This window comes from Macaca fascicularis, chromosome 9, assembly GCF_037993035.2.
Source record: "Macaca fascicularis isolate 582-1 chromosome 9, T2T-MFA8v1.1".
Taxonomy (NCBI): domain Eukaryota; kingdom Metazoa; phylum Chordata; class Mammalia; order Primates; family Cercopithecidae; genus Macaca; species Macaca fascicularis.
Genome location: NC_088383.1, coordinates 124,218,846 through 124,240,330, shown reverse-complemented (window position 1 = coordinate 124,240,330; position 21,485 = coordinate 124,218,846). Strand labels below are relative to the sequence as shown.

At 34.0% G+C, this 21,485-nt stretch overlaps 1 protein-coding gene across 10 annotated transcripts in view; it reads right to left on the bottom strand.

Annotated features, from left to right (window-relative positions):
• The window catches only part of ATRNL1 (attractin like 1), an 842,049-nt gene that overhangs the window by 726,526 nt on the left and 94,038 nt on the right, over positions 1–21,485 (bottom strand). For 9 of the 10 annotated variants that reach the window (XM_045362239.3, XM_074002848.1, XM_005566518.5 and 6 more), the window contains one exon: positions 3,064–3,247. In XM_045362239.3, the coding sequence (XP_045218174.1) occupies positions 3,064–3,247 (184 nt within the window). Of the gene's footprint in view, positions 1–3,063; positions 3,248–21,485 lie in introns of those variants that run through there. The other variant, XM_074002850.1, reaches the window with a different exon arrangement.

The following is a 21,485-nucleotide window of genomic DNA, read 5'->3' as shown; positions in this document are numbered from 1 at the left end:
CACCCAACCCACATGTCTTCTCTTATACACAGAAGTGAGATGGCTTTCTAAAGGTGGGTCACTGGTCAGAGTTTTTGACTTACAAGGGCTACTGCAGAGATTTCTTTTAGAAAAACTGGCAGCACATTTCAGTGACACAGAATGGGTCGCAAAACTTGCTTACTTATGTGACATATTCAACCTGCTCAAGAAACTCATTCTGTCACTTCAGGAGAGAATAACAACTGCATTCAAGCTGGCAGGTGAAGTGGCTGCATTCAATGCCAAACTGGGATTATGGGGCGACAAGTAAACACTGGAATTTCCGACATGTTTCAAACATTAGAAGAGATTCTTTCTCCCAGCACCTTCTTTCTCCCAGCTGATGCATGAACAACTATTACAGCTTACAAAAGAATTTCAGCATTACTTTCTAACTACAAAAGGCCCCCATACTGGGAAGGAATGGATTCACGCCCCATCTGCAAGTAAGCCAGGTGAATCGACTTTGTCCATGCTAGAAGAGGATCAACTGCAGGAGATCGCAAATGACAGTAGCCTTAAAAGTATGTTTGAGACAACTTCAAATCACTATACATTGTGAATTAAAGTCAAGGCAGAATATCATGAGATTGCCACAAAAGCACCAAAAAGCCTGCTTCTATTTCCAGCATCCTGTCTTTGTGAAGCAGAGTTTTTCTGCAGTGACAGCAACCATAACGAGATTACAGAGTAGACTGAACATAGGCAAAACACTTGAGGTGTCACTGTCTCCCATCACCCCCAGAATGGGACCATCTAGTTGCAGAAAAACAAGCCCTTACTCTACATTATGGTGAGTTGAATAATTGTTTCATTATATATTATAATGTAATAACAATAGAAATAAAGTGCACAATAAATATAATGCACGTCAATCATTAACAAACCATCTCCCCTCCCTGTGTCCGTGGAAAAATTGTCTCCACAAAACCAGTTCCTGATGCCAAAAAGGTTGGGGACCGATGATATAATCCATATATAATAGCAAACTTGACAAATAAGCTAAAAAAAGATCAAAACTTAAAGAATACTACAAACTTTAAGGATAATGAAAAAATCAATTAGTGCACACTGATAACTGTGTGTGCTTAAGAAATTTAAGACACATTAAAATATTAAAGCATCATACATCTACAACATATTTTTAATGAGGTATTTAAATTAATTTACAAATTGTTTTAGTAAATTGTTTTACAATATAAATATCTACTGCCATTTGTGCACATACTAAAATTGCCAAGGCTGATAAATATATTCATCTAGGCAAAACTTTCACTACGTAAAGTTTTCCAGTAGAAAAGCGTGGAAAATTTGAGAAAATTTCATTCAAGTAGTAAGCAACAACTAAATCTCTCATTTTGACTTTACACAAATAACATCCAATTCTGCTCTCTTATCCATTCAGTTTTATTAAGATTCTTCTTACCTGAGCATTGCTATATCCATTATTATTACTATGAACTACACTGCCTCCTTCACACAGAAGTTATTCTTCCCTTTTGGTATGATTTAGCATTTAAAATATATTTTTAGGGCCAGGCACGGTTGCTCACACCTATAATCCCGGCACTCTGGGAGGTCGAGGCGAGTGGATCACCTGAGGTGAGGAGTTCAAGACAGGCTGACCAACATGGTGAAACCCCATCTGTACTAAAAATACAAAATTAGCCGGGCATGGTGGTGCGTGCATGTAATCCCAGCTACTCAGGAGGCTGAGGCAGGAGAATCACTTGAACTTGGCAGGTGGAGGTGGCAGTGAGCTGAGATCATGCCACTGCACTCCAGCCTGGGCAACAAGAGTAAAAACTCCGTCTCAAATAAATAAATAAAATAAAGTAAAATACATGTTTAAAATGTGAAACAGACTGATAGTACCTTAATCACTATACCACAATTCCACTTGCTAACATAGCAAAATGTCAGAGAAAAATGTACAAATATTAAATGTAACGAAGTAAGATGTTATTTATGAGTTACACAAAATAAAAATGAAAATAAAAATATAAAGAATAAAACTGCATTTTATTAGACAAAAAAATAAGAATTAACGAAATTACCAAAAGAAAAAAAGGTGTTATAATTCCATATTTTTTTTAAAAAGTAGAAATTAGGATATATGTATGAAAGTGAAGGGGGTAGAAGAAATCGTGATTTGGTAGAAACCTTTGTATTTTCTTAGATCACATAAAGTAACTTCATGCTGTATGTTTAAAAGAATGTATAGTGCCTTAAAAGAAAAAAAAAGTCATTTCCCAGATTTTACAAAGAAAAATTAGGATAACAAAAATTTTATTTTAAAACTTCTATACCCAAAAAATCAATAAATGAAAAATTAATAATATTTCAGTCACAAAGAGAATATTATGGATATTAATTGGCAATTCACTAAACAGGAAACAATAGTAAGTGCACACATAAAAAGATGTTTACAATAGTAATCAGGAAAATGCACATTAAAATACTATTCACTCCTGTCACCTTGGCAAAAGTAAAAATTCTCAAAATTTTCAAGTGTTGGTGAGAACATGAAGAATCAGGGACACATACCCTGTTGGTGGAAGTATATATACATTACCACAGTGATTTGAAAAGCACTTCAGCAGCATGTGATAAAGTTGAGGATATAAATACTCTCAGATACAACAATCTCACTTTTAAGTATGCACCCTAGAGCAACTCTTAAATATGTACATGAAAAGACCAGTACAAGAAGTGCAGTGCAGCATTGTTTATAACAACAAAAGGTGAAAATTTACCTAAATGCCATAAGCTCTGTAGTTCACAGGAAGTTAGATGATGAAACTAAATAAATGCTTTTTAAAAAATACAGATGACAATAAAACGTGAGTGCAAAGAAGAGCAAATCCCTGAACAGATGATATTGAAGTCATACTGGTAAACAAAATTACTCATCTGAAATTAAGACAGTATCAGCATTTATAATGAATGCATATAAAGTAATTCTATGTCAGAAACCATTTTAAAGTCAATCATTCATAATAATAATGGCAACATAGAAAATGTGTTATCTTGTGTACTCACCAAGTCTTAGTGTTAACTTCATATTTATAAAGATCATCAACCAATCCATATTTGTTGCCTGGCAATGCTTTATACCCTCCATGAACATAAATGGACTTTGTTATTTCATCATACACACTGGTATGGCCATATCCACCTTGTACAATAGCTCCTTTAGTTTCTGGAACAAGCCAAGTGTTTGATGCTGTAACAGAAAGAAAATGCATTGTAAATTTCAAGTAGTATTTTTAAATATAACTAATATATCACCAGAAAACAAGTTAATTCTAATGACATATTTTTATGAGTAAATATCACAGAGTTAATATTAATTTAATCAAGAAACACTTATTAAATATGTGCCAGGTTAGGTGCTGGGGTTGAAGCTGAGTAACACTGGTCTTTCCATAGATGAAGTTAAACTCTGAAATACTAAAAAGAACATTTTGTGTGTTTGCAAGAGAAAAAAGAAAACTTTATTCTTATATTACATAAATAGCTCTGAAAAAAAATTTTAACAAATATTTTATGAGAGCCTACCATGTGAGTTAGTCACTGATATTACAAAGATAAAATGATGAGATCCCTACCCTTAGCAATCTAAAATTAAATTAATTGAACACATTTTTAGTACTGTGCTGGTCCTTTATTTGTTGGATATAAGCCCCATTTTCCTTTTTATAAAGTCCTTTGTATTGCGGAGGATGAAAATCTAAACAATAAAATTTCCAAGACTCTCTTGACAATTGTGTTACTATTAGGTTCCATCAATGGGAGTACCAGTATGAGATTAAAGGGCAAGAGGAAAGATTCTGATTTTGCCTCTAGCAGCAGGAACAGGAAGGCAATTACAGTAGGTAATGGCAGTGCTGGCTTAATAGGTATTCCCTGTTCATTAGCAAAACTGGTACGTTTAGTTGCTCACTGGCAAATGTGATCATAGGCTCCAGCCTTGGTATGTAGCACTTCTGGATTTCTGGGTGATCCCTTCCCTTTGGTATCTCTAGTCCTTCTAACACTTTTGTAACTAATGTCCGATATTAAAATCCCACTCTGCTTGCTGTATCTACAAGAGATTCATTTCCCAATGCAGTTTCACTAATAAAAACACCAATCATATGCAAGGGATGCTCTTAAGAAATGCATATGAAAAATCCACAATTTCTTGGCCTTAGAAAATTTACTCTAAAAAGCAGCTATATAAAAATATGTTATTTGTTTTTAATTATGCATATAGATCATATATCCATCCTTCCTCTAACCAGCCACCTAAAATGTGGCTTCCTAGTCAGCTCATTGAAAATACCCAAATCAACTAATAGAAAATGATAATGCTTAAAAACTCTTTGCATTTACAAAATTGTAAGGTAGTAAAGAAAATGATTCTACAATGGTCATAAAAAATACAAATATCAAAAAAAGTCATCCAAGCCACTGGTACTTTACCTGTTAAGAAACTTTGTGGTACTCGTACGTAACTAACGGGCATTACATTTTGGAGTTAATTTCCAAAAAATGATGTAAAAGACAACTTATCATAAATAATTTGATTAATATGCTTTAACCACTTATTATAGCTATACATATAAATTTGAACTAAAAGATTTTCATATTTTTATTCATTTTCTTTTAATAAAGATGAACTGGATCCTTACAAAAAAATATTAAGAGGTATAAAATGTAAAAAAGTTACCCTTTCCCCCAACCCACTACCTAGAGGTACTTTCCACAATTTGTTATGTACAGACTATTTTCAAACTACAGTTCTGAATATTTTAGTATACATAAATCACATGTATATGATGTACACAGATATGTTTATGTATATGTGTGTGTGTGTATACATATATCTGTACCCCTAAAAAGTACTATGTTGCAACTACTGTTTCACTTAACAAGATATTTGGGGCATCATTCTGTGTCCCATTTATTACTTTTTTAACAGCTAAATTCCATTGTGTTGATAATATATAATTTATTTAAATAACTCTAGGTTGTTACTCATTTGGGTTTCAATTTGCCCTTAGAAACAATGGTGCAATAAACAACCCTGGAATCAACAGCAGCATCATTCTCTAATAGAGCACAGTTCTCAGTAACTATCTCATTATCTCATTTAATAATAACCTTTGGAGGGTTATATTATTGTTATCTCTTCTTTACAACTTAGGAAATTCAAAGCTAGAAAAACTGAGTAACACATCAAAAGTTTAAAAGTTAATAAGTGGAACAAGATAGTGTAGACTGATTTTTCCCTGCTCCTCCCCACAGACCGTAGAAATTGTATAAGAGACAACCAAAGAAAAAATCTAAAAAGTGTAAAGAGGAAGGCAGACTGGCTAGGGGCTGGAGGATGTGCGTCGCATGACACTCACTCACCCAACAGAAGAAGGTTACTCAGGCCCAGCATTTCTCAACCCACATCCTTACAATAAAAGGTTACTTGGGTAGGCTTATTCCTTACCCAAATTGAACAAGAGTCCCATGGACAACACCAGATGACCCAAACAGCACTAACAAGAGGGACCCGCCAAATACTACTTATAGTAAGTACGCAGGGAAAGCACTCCCCTTCCCCACAAGGCCTAAGACTGGAAAGGGAGATCTCACCACGAGAGCTGAATGCAAAACCCAAACTAGGTGACTACCTGCTAAGATAAAAGATTTAAAATAGGACCCAGAAACTTCCATTATAAAACCCAAAATGTCAAGATACAATCAAAAATTCCTTGTCATACCGACAACAAGAAAAATCACAACTTGAATGAGAAAAGACAATCAAGTAATACTGAGATGAATGGATCCGATGTTAAAATTATCTAAAAAGAATTTTAAAGTAGCTATGATAAAAATACTCCAACAAGTAATTATAAATTTATATTTTCAACTTTTGAGTTCTAGGGTACAAGTGCAGGTTTGTTACATAGATAAATCTATGTCACGGGAGTTTGTTGTATAGATTATTTCATCACCCAAGTATTAAGCCTAGTACCCATTAGTTATTTTTCGTGATCCTCTCCCTCCTTCCATGATTCACCTCCAACAGGCCCCAGTGCGTGTTTTTCACCTCTATGCGTCCATGTGTTCTCATCATTTAGCTCCCACTTATAAGTGAGAACATGCAGTATTTGGTTTTCTGTTCCTGTGTTAATCTGCGAAGAATAATGGCCTGCAGCTCCAACCATGTCCCTGCAAAAGACATGATCTCATTGTTTTTCGTGGCTGCATAATATTCCATTGTGTATATGTACTACATTTTCTTTATTCCGTCTATCACTGATGGGCATTTAGGTTGATTCTTTGCTATTGTGAATAGTGCTGCAATGAACATATTTGTGCATGTGTCTTTATAATGGAATAATTTATTAATATATTTCTCTGGATATATACCTAGTAATGGGATTGCTGAGTTAAATGGTATTTCTGTCTTTAGGTTTTTAAGAAATACCACAGTGTCTTCCACAATGGTTGAACTAACTTACACTCCCACCAACAGTGTATAAGTATTCCTTTTTCTCTGCAACCTCACTACTATTACAAATTATCTTGAAACAAACAAAAATATCTCAGCAAAAAAAAAAAAAAAATTTTTTTAAAACTACAATAACAAATAAAAACTAACTGCATAGGCTCAATACCAGAGTGGAAATGACAAAGGAAAGAATTGTTAAACCTGAGGATGGAACAATAAAATTTATCAAGAGAGGGAGTGGGACAAGGGGTGAAAAAGTAACTATTGGGTACTAGGCTCAATACCTGTGTGACAGGATCAATCCTAGTCCAAACCTCAGCATCATGCAATATAGCAACAAACCTGCATTTATATTCACCCCCCTGAATTTAAAATAAAAGTAAAAATTATAAAATTAAACAAAAAATTAAAAATAAAAATAAATTAAATAAATAAAATTTATCCAATATGAAAAATAGAGAAAACAGACGGGGGGGGAAAAGTGAACAGAGTCTCAGAGACCCTTAGGACAATAACAAATGATCCCACATTTGTAGCACCATAAACCCAGAAGTAGAAGAAAAAGAAATGGGGCTTACAGAGTTTTTAAAGAAATGATGGCCAAATACTTCCAAATTTTGGAAGACATAAACCTACAGATTCAAGAAACTAAGTAAATCTTAAATAGGTTAAACCCAAAGAAATCCATGCCAAGACACCTCATAATTAAACTTCTAAAAACCAAAGACAAGGAAAAAAATATTGAAAGTAGCCAGAGTGAAATGACAAATTACCTAGGAAAACAATAATTTTAATAATAGTGGACTTCTCATGTGAAACCATGGAGGCCCAAAAGAAGTAACACAACTGTTTTCAAATGCTGGAGAGAAAAAGAACTGTAAAGTATGAATTCTATTTCCAGTGAAACTATCCTTCAGAAATTAAGAAGGAAAAAAATTCTTAAATTTAAAAAAACTAAAAGAATTTGTCATTAGCAGTCTCTCCTTAAATAATGGTTAAAGGAATTTCTTCAAACAGAAAGATAAAGGAAGGAAGCCTGGAGCATCAGAAAAGAAGTCAGAATTACAAATAGAGCAGAAATATGAGTACAAACAACAGATTATCCTTCTCATGGATGTTTATTAATAATATATGATGGGAAAAAAATTATAACACCATCTGATACTCAAGATAATGATATTTAAAAGTGAGAAAAGTAAAGGTAAAGTGATGTAGATGAAAGCAAGGTTTCTACGTGTCACCTGAGGTGGTAAATCATTGATGCCAGTAGACTGTGATAAGTCAAATACGTGTATTTTAATACCCAGAACAACCACTAAGAAAATTATACAAAAGATACTACCAAAATTATACAAAGAGATACTATAAAGAACACTATACAAGTGCATCAAAATGGAATCCTAAAAATTATTCACATAACTCACAGGAAGCAAGTAAAGAGAAAAAGAGGCACGAGAAAATGAAACAAACAGAAAACAAGTAATAAAATAGCAGACTAGGTCACTAACATATCAAAATTACCTTAATTGTAAATGATCCATTTATAAAACATTCCTAGAATTACAAAATTATAAAGATGGAGAACAAACTGGTGGTTCTGAGGAGCCAGGGTAGAAAGGAGGTAGGTGTGGTTAAAGGGGCAATGAGAAGGATCTTTGGGGTGAAGAACTACTCTATTTCTTAACTGTGATGGCAGATACATGAAATAACATGTGTGATAAAACTGCACAGAATGAAATATGCACACACACACACAAATGAATACAAATAAAACTGGGGATATCTGAGTAAAATCATAGGATTATATCCATGTCAGTATCTAGACTTAAAATGTTACACATTTGCCGGGCGCGGTGGCTCAAGCCTGTAATCCCAGCACTTTGGGAGGCCGAGATGGGCAGATCACGAGGTCAGGAGATCAAGACCATCCTGGCTAACACGTTGAAACCCCATCTCTACTAAAAAAAATACAAAAAACTAGCCGGGCGACGTGGCGGGTGCCTGTAGTCCCAGTTACTCGGGAGGCTGAGGCAGGAGAATGGCGTGAACCTGGGAGGCGGAGCTTGCAGTGAGCTGAGATCCGGCCACTGCACTCCAGCCTGGGCGACAGAGCCAGACTCCGTCTCAAAAAAAAAAAAAAAAAAAAAAATGTTACACATTTGTGCAAGATGTTACCATGAGAGAAAACTGTGTAAAGGGTATACAGAATCACTCTCTTATTATTTCTTACAATTATATACCTGTAACTATATTTATCTCAAAACAAAAAGTTTATTTTAAAAATATAATGTTCACCCTACTAGTAATCAGCATAATTCATTATGAAATAAAGTATTTCACTTAACTACTTGACAAACATTTTTTTAAAAACTTTTGGAATTGTAAGAGCCAAGATACGGGTCTAACACCAAAATGCATTCTTAAGTACTACCTCAATGTTTCTCTAGGTTCAGTTACTAGCAGTTCAGGCAAGGAATTCATAAGTGGTATAGTAGTTTCAGATGAAAAATTAAGGACACAATTGTGTTCCCATACAGGAGACAAATTTTAAAAGTAAGATTAATTTGATTCACATTATCATATTCTTCTTATGTTTTGCATTTGGAAATGTGTATATACTCTAAGGAACCAGCTGGTCTCAATAAACATGCAAGGTAACAAAATATAGATCACCTCAGAAAAAGTATTTTCTTATCCTCTGTTGTTACTTGAATATGCATGAATTTTTTTTCAGTTTGGTAGTGTGCTTTATTATATTCTCCATTTATAAAAAAGTAAATCACTGGTTCAGAAGTAGGTCATTAACGAGAAAAGACAGTGGTGAAAACAGATGCATGAATACATGAACTCAGGATAATACTGCAAAAGTAAAAAGCAAAAATGACTCAAATATATCAAGAGTTCTTCATTAGGCCATGATGGAGTAATCTGGAAAGCATTTCCTGCCACAAACAACTCAAAAACCAGAAAAAAAATAAAAATAAAAACAAAAAATTGCTTTACGGATACTGGATACCAAGTAGCATAAGACTGTTATTCTGTGACAGCATAGGACTACGACTCTAAAAGAAACAGAAACAATGCAGGCTCTATGATTGCCAGAGCATACTGCTTGTAGGCAATACCCTGGCCATGACACAAGATAGGGGAAGTAAGAGAAAAAAATAAACTTTTTAGTGTGAAATAAATATTTCTCTTCTTTAAAGAGAAATAAATAAATATTTTACTTCGGCTTGTTATCCAACATCTGTGAAGCATTTTTCATATATTTTTTCTGGTTTTTGAGTTGTTTATGGCAGGAAATCCTTTCCAAATTACTCCATCACAGCCTAATGAAGAACTCTTGGTATATGTGAGTCATTTTTACTTTTTACTTTTACAGTAGTTTTTGCTTTTATAGTATTTTAAGTGAAATACTATATTTCCTAATGAATTACCCGGATTACTTGTAAGGTGAACAGAAACTCAGTGAGATCCCAAATAGAGTGGTGATCTCACTAACTTGAGAAAACAAAGATTAGAGTTTAAAGAAATCATGTACCCTAGAACTTAAAGTATAATCATAAAAAAAAGAAAGAAATCAAATTAGCTCACACACCGAGAAAACTCAGAGATCTGCAGAAAAGTCCCAAATGTCTTTAGCTGAGTACTGATCTGCAAATACAAAGGGGGAAAAAGTACTTAAGGCTATGGAAAGGACCAAGAAAAAGCTAGTAAACAACTCTTGAGTCTTACACAGCGCTGGGAACAGTTTGCGCTCCAAGCAACAACAGAAAAATGACCTCATACTACAGGAGGCATTAGGTAGAGTCCTGAGAAGGGCTGTAGTACCAAAATAAATCAGCAATAAAGTGAAAGTTGCTCTGGATCCACTCTAACAAGACTAAGGAACAAACTCCCAGAATGTTCAAACTGGTAAAAGGCAACTTAACTGCGTGTCAGTACAAAGTCCCAACACTTCCTAAGAGAACACAACAAAACCTAATAGCCAACAAGTTTAAAATATGCATGTCTAAAATGTATGAAAAAATTAACAAGTATAGAAGGCAAAGAAAATATAATTCATAACAAAAAGAATATCATTCAATAGAAAGAGACCCAGAAATAAAACAAAAGATAGAAGTCATAGAATAGAATGTTTTAAAAAATGATTAGAAATATACTCAAATATGTTTAATAATGTTGCAGAAAACATGAATATGATGAAGAGTAATAGAAAATTTTTTAGAAACTAAAATAGAATGCCTATAAATGAAATAAAATGCCTATAAATGAATGCCTCAAATGAAAAATACATTTAACAGAATTAGCACAAGATTAGAGAGTATAGAAGAATAGTAAACTTATATAGAAATAGAAACTATCCAAAATGAAGCACATAAACAAAAAAGATTGAAAACCTGTATGACAATATCAAGCAGCCTAATCTAGAGTGATAAGAGTTTGAGATAAGTGATGGTGATGTGGTGGACAGAAATATTATTTGAAGAAATAGTTTCCAAAATTTAACAAAATCTGTAATTCCACAAAACCGAGAAACTCAAAGAAATACACACAAGATTGTGGGGTGGGGGGCAGGCGGGAAATATAAAGAAATTCACACCAAGAATTTCATGAAGTGATGAAGACAAAAAAGCAGAAGAACAAAGATAAGAATGACAGCTGACTTTTCATCAGAAACCACTTGCAAGTCAGAGGACAGTGGAGTCATCTTTTTAAGCTAGTAAAATGTCGGGGCAGTGGGGGCATGGCAAGGAAATGGCAACAGATAATTCTATATTAAAAACAAAGGAAAACTATCAAAACAGAATTCTGCACTAAGCAAAATTTTTTTTCAAAAATGAAAGTGAAACAAAAATTTTCAGACTAAAAGAAAAAAAAAAAATCAGAGACTTACCCTACAAGAGATGACAATAAAATTCCTTGGACTGAATGAAAATTATACCTGCTATTGCCAAGAGACACATGAAAAAAATGCTCATGCTCACTGGTCATCAGAGAAATGCAAATCAAAACCACAATGAGATACCATCTCATGCCAGTTAGAATGGCGATCATTAAAAAGTCAGGAAACAACAGATGCTGGAGAGGATGTGGAGAAATAGGAATGCTTTTACACTGTTGGTGGGATTGTAAATTAGTTCAACCATTATGGAAGACAGTGTGGTGATTCCTCAAGGATCTAGAACTAGAAATACCATTTGACCCAGCAATCCCATTACTGGGTATATACCAAAGGATTAGAAATCATGTTACGATAAAGAGACATGCACACGTATGTTTATTGTGGCACTATTCAACATAGCAAAGACTTGGAACCAACCCAAATGTCCATCAATGATCGACTGGATTAAGAAAATGTGGCACATATACACCATGGAATACTAGGCAGCCATAAAAAAGGATGAGTTCGTGTCCTTTGCAGGGACATGGATGAAGCAGGAAACCATCATTTTCAACAAACTATCACAAGGACAGAAAACCAAATATTGCATGTTTTCACTCATAGGTGGGAGTTAAACAACGAGTACACATGGACACAGGATGGGGAACATCACACACTGGGGCCTATCGGGGAGTGAGGGGCTGGAGGAGGGATAGCATTAGGAGAAATACCGAATGTAAATGATGAGTTGATGGGTGCAGCAAACCAACGTGGCTCATGTATACCTATGTAACAAGCCTGTACGTTGTGCACATGTACCCTAGAACTTAATGTATAATTAAAGAAAAGAAAATTATACCTGCTATTATACAGAATTTGGATTTATACAGATGAATAAAGAGAATAGGAAAAAGTTAATATTTGGATAAATATAAATCATCTCTCATTTTTATCTCTCTAAAATGATAATTTACTGTTAGAAACAAACATTGTAACAATTATGTTGTTTATAACATATATAGATATGATATTAGCTCAAGAGAAATAATTTAAAAAATAAGGTATATTATTTTAAGGTTCTGACACTATATATGAAGAGATTAAGGTAGAATCTGATAAGCTAAAGATGTATATTGTAAATAATACAGCAACCATTTGAAAAAAAAGATGTAGTTAATAATAGTCCTACAGATTCAGGAACCTGAGCAAACCACAAACAAGGCATTTTTTAAAAATCCACACCAAGCATATAACAATTAAACTGTTGAAAAATAAAAATGAAGAAATCATCTTGGAAGCTGCTACAGAAAAATAACAAATTATATAAGAGAACAACAATTTAAATGACTATGGTTTATCATAAGAAATCAGAAAGGCCAGAAAGAAGTGGCCCAACATTTCTGAAGTGCTAATAACTACAACTCAGAATTCTATATGCAACAGAAACATCCTACATGTATAAGTGTGACATAAAGGCATTCTCAGATGCAGAAAAACTAAGATAATCTATACAGTCAGTGTAGCTGCTCTAAAAGCAATGCTAAACGAGGCTCTTCAGATAGAAGGGATATGAAGCAGAAGGCAACTTGGAATGAGGAAATAACAATAGAAATTGTAAATTTCTGGGTAAATGCAATTCACTGCTCTTCCCTTTTTGAGTTCTTTAAAGTACGCTTGATGGTTGAAAGCAAAAATATTAACATGGCCTTATGGGATTTTCAATGTTTGTAGAAGAAATATATAAGAAATGGTAGTATATGAAAGTAAAAGGTAAAGGTACCTGTAATGTGGTAAGGTTTCTGCATTCCAAACCACGTGACAAAATATTGATTCTTAGTACACTCTAAAAACTATTACTTTTTAATTTATGGAGCAATCACTTAAAAATTACAAAGAGATAATAGTAAATATCACATTAAGACCACCCAATTGTCCATCAATGACAGGCTGGATTAAGAAAATGTGGCACATATACATCATGGAATACTATGCAGCCATAAAAAAGGATGAGTTCATGTCCTTTGTAGGGACATGGATGAAGCTGGAAACCATCATTCTCAGCAAACGATTGCAAGAACAGAAAAGCAAACACCATATGTTCTCACTCATAGGTGGGAACTGAACAATGAGAACACTTGGACACAGGAAGAGGAACATCACACACTGGGGCCTGTTGTCGGGTGGGGGGAGGGGGGAGGGATAGCACTAGGAGATATACCTAATGTAAATGACGAGTTAATGGGTGCAGCACACCAACATGGCACATGTATACATATGTAACAAACCTTCACGTTGTGCACATGTACCCTAGAATTTAAAGTATAATAAAAAAGAAAAAAAAAGAAAATTTTTCAATAAAGATGTTTAATATGAAAAAACGATTAAAATGGAATACTAAAAAATGTTCAAATACTCCAAATGAATACAGGAAAAAGGAAACAAGAATAAAAATCAGGAAACACAAAGAACTGAATAATAACATAGTAGACCTAAGTTTAAATATATCAACAATTACATTCAAGAAGTTAACAATGGAGAAAAAATGAAATCATAAGAGGAAAAAGAAACTAATAGAATAATCAGAGGGCAAAAATCAAAACAGTATGATTAAACCCAAGCATATTGATAATTACATTAAATATAAATTGTCTAAAGCTGTCAATTAGAAGGCAACATCTGTCACATTGAAAAAAAATAGGTAAAGTCCTATCAGCTATCCAAGAGACTAAAATATATGAAAGTATAAAACTCACTATTAAAAGTAAGGACACAATTCAAAATATTCTAATACTGTAATGGTGCGTGTGAATCACTATTATCCGTAGTATAAAGGTTAATAGACAAAAGTGTTAAAAATAATAGCTACAATAATTTGCTAAGGAATATACAATAAAATATATAAATCATGACATCAAAAACATAAAATGTGAGGGGCAGAGTTGGCATAAAAGTGTAGAGTTATTTTATGTGATCTAAGTTAAGATGTTATCAGCTTAAAAGAGCGTTACAACTATAAGATTGAATCACTAATCAAAAGTTTTAGAATCATTAATCAAAAATCCCCCAACAAAAAAAGCCCAGGAAAAAATGAGCTTCGCTAATGAATTTTACCAAATATCTAAAGAAGAATTGACAACAATCCTTTTCAAACTTTTCCACAAAATAGAAGAGGAGGGAACACTTCCAGACTCATTTCTCAAGGCCAGCATTACCCTAATACCAAAGCCAGACAATGACACCATAAGAAAAGAAAAATGAAGGCCAATATTCCTGATAAATATGGAAGGAAAAATCTTCAACAAAATACTAGCAAATAAAAATCAAGATCACAGTAAAAGAATCATTCACTGTGATAAAATGGGATTTATCCCAAGGAAGCAATGATGGGTTAACATGCAAAAAATCAAATAATGTGATACACCACATTAACAGAATGAAGGACAAAAATTCTATGATCATCTCAATAGATGCAAAAAAAGCATTTGACAGAATTCAACATCTTTTCATGATAAAAGCTCTCAGCAAATTAGGTATCAAAGGAATGTACTTCAACATAATAAAGGCCATATGTGACAAGTCCACATCCAACACTACAGTGGTGAAAAGTTTAAGGCTTTTCCTCTAATATTAAGAAAAAGACAAGGATGCTCATTCCCACCACTTCTATTCAACATAGTACAAGAAGCCCTAGCCAGAGAAATTAGACAAAAGAAAGAAATAAAAGACATCCAAATTGGAAAGAAGTGTTGCCTCTGTTTGCAGATCACATGATGTTATATGTAGAAAACCCTAAAGGCTCCACCAAAAAACTGTAAAAAAAAAATAAACAAATTCAGTAAAGTTGCAGGATATGAATAAACATACAAAAATCAGTAGCATTTCTATGTGCTAACAATGAATTATCTGAAAAAGAAACCAAAAAAAGATCCCACTTACAACATTAAAAACTGAAATAAAATACTTAAAAATAAGTAAGGATTATATCTCCAAGATATTATTTACCAATAAGACTATATATTCTTTACTTGATTATGTCTATATTTTTAAATTTAGAAATATAGTAATTTCAACCATAAGATAAATTTTAAAGTTGACCCAATCTAGGCTGGGTGCAGTGGCTTATTCCTGTAATCCCAGCACTTTGGGAGGTCAAGACAGGAGGATCACTTGAGGCCAGGAGTTCAAGAGCAGCCTAGTCAACATAGTGAAACCTGTCTCTACTAAAAATACAAAAAAAAAAAAAAAAATTGCCGGGCATGGTGGTGCACATCTGTAGTCCCAGCTTCTCAGGAGGCTGAGGCACAAGAATCGCTTGACTTCAGGAGATATAGGTTGCAATGAGCCAAGATCGTGCCACTACACTCCAGCCTGGAATGACAGTGCAAGACTCCATCTCAAAAAAAAAAAAAAAGGTTGGCCCAATCTAGTTTTATACTTTTAAGAATCCTAAGAGGCTCAAAAGTAAATTAAATGCTCAAGAAGAGTACATTTTATACTATATCACGTACCAAGAAATGACCAGATCATGGGCTTATATCCTAGCTTGCCTTTCCATAAGCATTCAGTTAAACAGTTAAGACACTAGGGGGCTATTATTTACTGTGAACCTCACATAGGGTGTGTTTTTTCTCTAAGAAGTCATGGTAGATGTCTTCAAAAGATTCCCTTCAACAGCTTACATGGCAAACACCAATCTCTATTACTGCTCTAGGTTTGAAGTTTCACTTGTTTACATTTGTTGGTGGAGTACAACCACTTTTTTGAAAACTTTTATACTTATAGATGCCATAATAAAAGAAACTCATTGTTGTTAGGGCTTTTGAACCCTGCCTCTGGTTGTAATAACAGAGTAGCTTTGTATTAAAATATAACCATTTCAAAATTCCACAATAACCAAGCTATTCTCTGATTCTAATAAACAAGTAACAAAAAAAATCAATTTTTAAAAATTTGTTGCTAACCCCAAATTGTTGGTATTATCTAAATTCAGCAGAAATGAAATAAATGTGATAAAACTGAACTGTACTTGTTCTTTGTATCTTACTTTAATGGTTTTTTTTTAAATCACTAGATTAGTTCATTATTCTTGCTAACACAGAAAAATATACTCTGGTCTACTGAACACGCCATGCAAACATTAGTCTGAATTCCCTCCCGGATGGTGCCCTCTCAGCAATTAAGCACAAATCTGATTCAGAGGAAATTAAGTAATGTAACTGTTCACCTGTCTATAGAGACGACTTCTAGATGTCTCTTTGCTTTAATGTAGAAAGAATAGAAGCATTCTGAATAGAAGCATTCAAACATTTTTTTCTCATGTTCTAGTCCTGTTAATTCTTGAAAATAGTTTACTGAAAAAGCAAACAAACAAGTTTACATTTTCCCACTAATGCCAGTATAGCTAAATTTCCACAATGTCTCATAATTACTACCACTTTAGCTTGCTAAGAAGTCTCCACAACTCCGCTGCTATTCATGTACCTAATCCCAACCCTACTACATTATCTACACAGATATCAGGATATTTTTATAAAAAGCAGATATAATCAAGTTTCAGTCATACTTAACTATTGAAACTTTTTTTTTTTTGAGATGGAGTCTCGCTCTGTCGCCAGGCTGAAGTGAAGTGGTGCAATCTCAGCTCACTACAACCCCCACTGCCCAGGTTCAAGCTATTCTCCTGCCTCAGCTTCCTAAATAGCTGGGACTACTGGCACGCACCACTACGCCCAGCTAATTTTTGTGTTTTTAGTAGAGACGGGATTTCACCCTGTTGGCCAGGATGGTCTCGAGGTCTTGATCTCGTGATCCACCCATCTTGGCCTCCCAAAGTGCTGGGATTACAGGAGCCACCACACCTGACCGAAACATTTTCTTTTATTGCTCATTTAAAAAACTGAAAATCATTGAAATAAATAAATAAATGTAACCAATGAGGTGAAAGATCTGCACAATGAAAACTATAAAACACTGATGAAATAAATTGAAAAAGACACAAATAAATAGAAAGATCTCACATTCACAGGGTGGAAAAATTAATATTGTTATAATGTCCATAATACCCAAAGTGATCTACAGATTAAGAGCAATCCCTACCACACTCTCAATGACATTCCTCACAAAAATTTTTTTAAAAATCCTAAAATCAGTATGAAACCACAAAAAGCCCCAAAGAGCTAAGGCAACCTTAAGCAAAAAGAACAAATCCAGAGGCCTCCCATTAGTTGATTTCAAAATCTACTATAAAACTGTAGTAATGAAAACAACATTGTACAGGTATGGTACTAACACAAGACCAGTGGAACAGGACAGGAGGTCTGAAAATATATTCACACATTTATAGTCAATTAACTTTTGATGAAGATGCCTAAACACAAAACAGGAAAAGGAAAGTCTCTTCAATTAATGATTCTAGGAAAACTGCAGAAGAATAAAATCAGACCCTCATTTCACACCATACATAAAAATCAACTAAAATGGATTAAAGACTTAAAGACATGAAATGGTAAAACTACTAGAAAAAAACATAGTGGAGGCCGGGCGCGGTGGCTCACGCCTGTAATCCCTGCACTTTGGGAGGCCGAGACGGGCGGATCACGAGGTCAGGAGATCGAGACCATCCTGGCTCACACTGTGAAACCCCGTCTCTACTAAAAATACAAAAAATTAGCCGGGCGTGGTGGCGGGTGCCTGTAGTCCCAGCTACACGGGAGGCTGAGGCAGGAGAATGGCGTGAACCCGGGAGGCGGAGCTTGCAGTGAGCTGAGATTGGGCCACTGCACTCCAGCCTGGGCAACAGAGCAAGACTCTGTCTCAAAAAAAAAAAAAAGAAGAAGAAGAAGAAAAAAACATAGTGGAAAAGTTAATAACATTCATTGGGTAAAGATTTATTAGATATGATGCCAAAAGCACAGGTAACAAAAGCAAAAGTAGACAAATAATATTACATCAAACTAAAAAGCTACTGCATAGCAAGGAGACAATCAACAAACTGAAGAGATAACCTATGAAATGGGAAGAACACTTGCAAATCATGTATCTGTTAAAGGGTTAATATCCAAAATATATAAGGAACTCAACAGCAAGAAAACAAATAACCAAATTAAAACATGGGCAAAGGACATGAGTGAACATTTCTCAAAAGAAGATATACAAATGCCCAACAGGTATATGAAAAAATGTTTAACATTACTCACCATAAGAAAAATGCAAATTAAAACCAAAATGATATATCATTTCACATCTGTCAGAATCGTTATTATCAAAAAGACAAAAGAGAACAAGTGTTGGCAGGAATGTGGAGAAAAGGGAATCTTTGTATCCTGTTGGTGGGAATGTAACTAAGTACACCCATTATGGAAAACAATATGAAGCTTCTTCAAAAAATTAAAAGTAGAAACTACCATATGGCCCAGCAATTTCACTATTGGGTATATATCGAAAGAATATGAAATCAGCATGTCAAAAAGATATCTGCATTTCCATGTTCATTATAACATTAGTCTCAATAGCCAAGATACGGAATCAACCTAAGGGCCCATCAACCTAAGGGTCCATCCAATGGAATGAATAGATGAAGAACATGTGGCATATTGATGATGCTTGAATAACATGGGTTTGAACTTCATGAGTCCACTTATGTGTGGGCTCACTTATATGTAGATTCTTTCAACCAAATGCAAATAGAAAATACAATATTTGCAAGATACAAAACTTGTGTTTAGGGGGAGCCAACTTTTCCTACACAGAGAGGGCCAATTTTTCCTACATGTGGGTTCCCCAGGTCGACTGCACTGACTTTGGTATGGGGTCCTGGAACCAATCCCCCATATGTACTGAGGGACAACTGTACATACACAGTGTAATCTTATTTGACCTTAAAAAGGGAGAAAACCCTGTCATTTGTGCCAAGATGAAGCTGGATATCTCTACATCTATTAAAGAAAATATACACACAGTTAAAATCATTCTCACAAAGTCCTGGAACAGATAGTTTCCCTGATCGAATTCTATCAACCGTTTAAAAGAGAAATAATATCAATTCTACATAAACTCTTTAAAAAGATGAAACATGCTTTAAATCATTTAAGATTACAAAACCATATAAAGATATTACAAGAAAAATACATACTCTAGTATCTCTTATGAATATAGACATAGAAGTCTTTAAGATATTAGCAAATGAAATTCAGCAATATATGAAAAGGATAACACATTATGACCAAGTAAGCTTTATCCAAGAATGCAATGGCAGTTTAACATGTAAAAGTCAATCAATATCATTCACCATATTAAAATATCGGAAAAATTAAAAACAAAAGTTTTTCTCAAAAGATATGAAAAAAAAAACTATTTTGAGGAAATTCAACACTGTTCATAAAAAAAACTAAACAAACTAGAAATAAAAGTAAATTTCCTCAACCTGATAAGAGTCATGTTAAACACATTGGTAAGACTGCCTATTTCCCTACTAAAATAAGGGAAAAGGCAGGAATATCTGCTGTCACTACTTCTACTCAGTAGTGTACTAATTATCCTAATAATACAAGACAATTAGTAAAAGGCATATACATTGAAAAAGAAAGAGTAAAACAATGTTTATTACCACACCACATAAGCATCTATATAGAAAATAAGTTGTTGACCAGTGGGCTACAGGGATTAATAAATGTGTTTAGCAAGGTGTAATGATACCAAACCCATATTTGAAAATGAATTTTTTCCATAGACTAGCAATTGACTATTATAAATTTAAAATTTTTAAATACCATTCAGTAATATTAAAAATATGAAATATTTAGGAATCTAGCAAACTATGTACAACACCAATACATTGAAAAATATAAAATACTACTGAAACAAAAGAGACCTAAATAAATAAGTGATATACCATGTCTATGCATTAGAAGACTCAATATTGTTAAATACTCAATTTTCCCCTCTCTAGATCCAATGCAATTTCAATTAAAATCCTTGCAGCCTTCTTTCAAAAATTGACAAGTTGATTCTAAATTTTATACTGCAATATGAAGGACCTAGAATCGCTCAAAACTTTTTAAAATGGACAAAAAGATGGAAGACTTACATTGCCAGATTTAGAGAGCTATGGTAATCAATAGATTGTGATACTAGAATAACCATAATACACATCACGGACCAGAATAAAGTCCAAAAATTGGCTCACACATATATGGCCAATTGATTTTTCAACACAGATACTAGGGTAATTCAATGGAAAAAGCTGGAACAATTGGATATTTATTTATTCATTCATTCATTCATTTAGGCACAGGGTTTTGCCTGTCTCTAAATAACAGGCTGGAGTGCAGTGGCACAATCATAGCTCACTGTAGCCTTGAACTCGTGGGCTCAAGCAATCTTCCCACCTCAGGTTTCTGAGCAGTTGGGGTTATAGGTGAGAGCCACTGGACCCAGCCTATTTTTATAAAAATCTCAGCCCTTACTTCACACAATATATGAAAATTCACTCAAATGGATCACAAATATCTGAGGACAAGAGCCAAAATTATAAAACATCTACTAGAAAACACATGAGAAAAATCTTTGTGACCTTGAGCTTGGCAAAGGTCTTTTAGATACAATACAAAAAGTACAGACATTTTTTAAAATAATAAGTTATAATTCATCAAAATTTACAACCTCTGGTTTATAAAGAAGATGAAAAGTTATCCTAAAGAGTTACTGGCTTTAATTAGTATATAGAAATAAAGATTGAGCTAGAAAAGTTTACTCAAAGAAATAATAACTGAGAACTTTCCAAACTTGTAGAAAGATATACACATCCAGATACAAGAAGGTTATAAAACACTAACAGATACCTCAAATAAGACTACTTCAAGGTATATAATAGTCAGACTCTCAAAGGTCAAGGGTAAGGAACAGATCCAAAAGCAGCAGAGAAAAGAGGCAAATAACGTAAAAAGAATCCATGACATATCTGGCAACAGACTTCTCAGTAGGAAACTTACAGGCCAGAAGAGTGGGATGACATTTTCAAAGTGTTGAAGGAAAGAAAACATCCAACTTAGAATGTTATATATATCCAGCAAAATTATCCTTCAAACA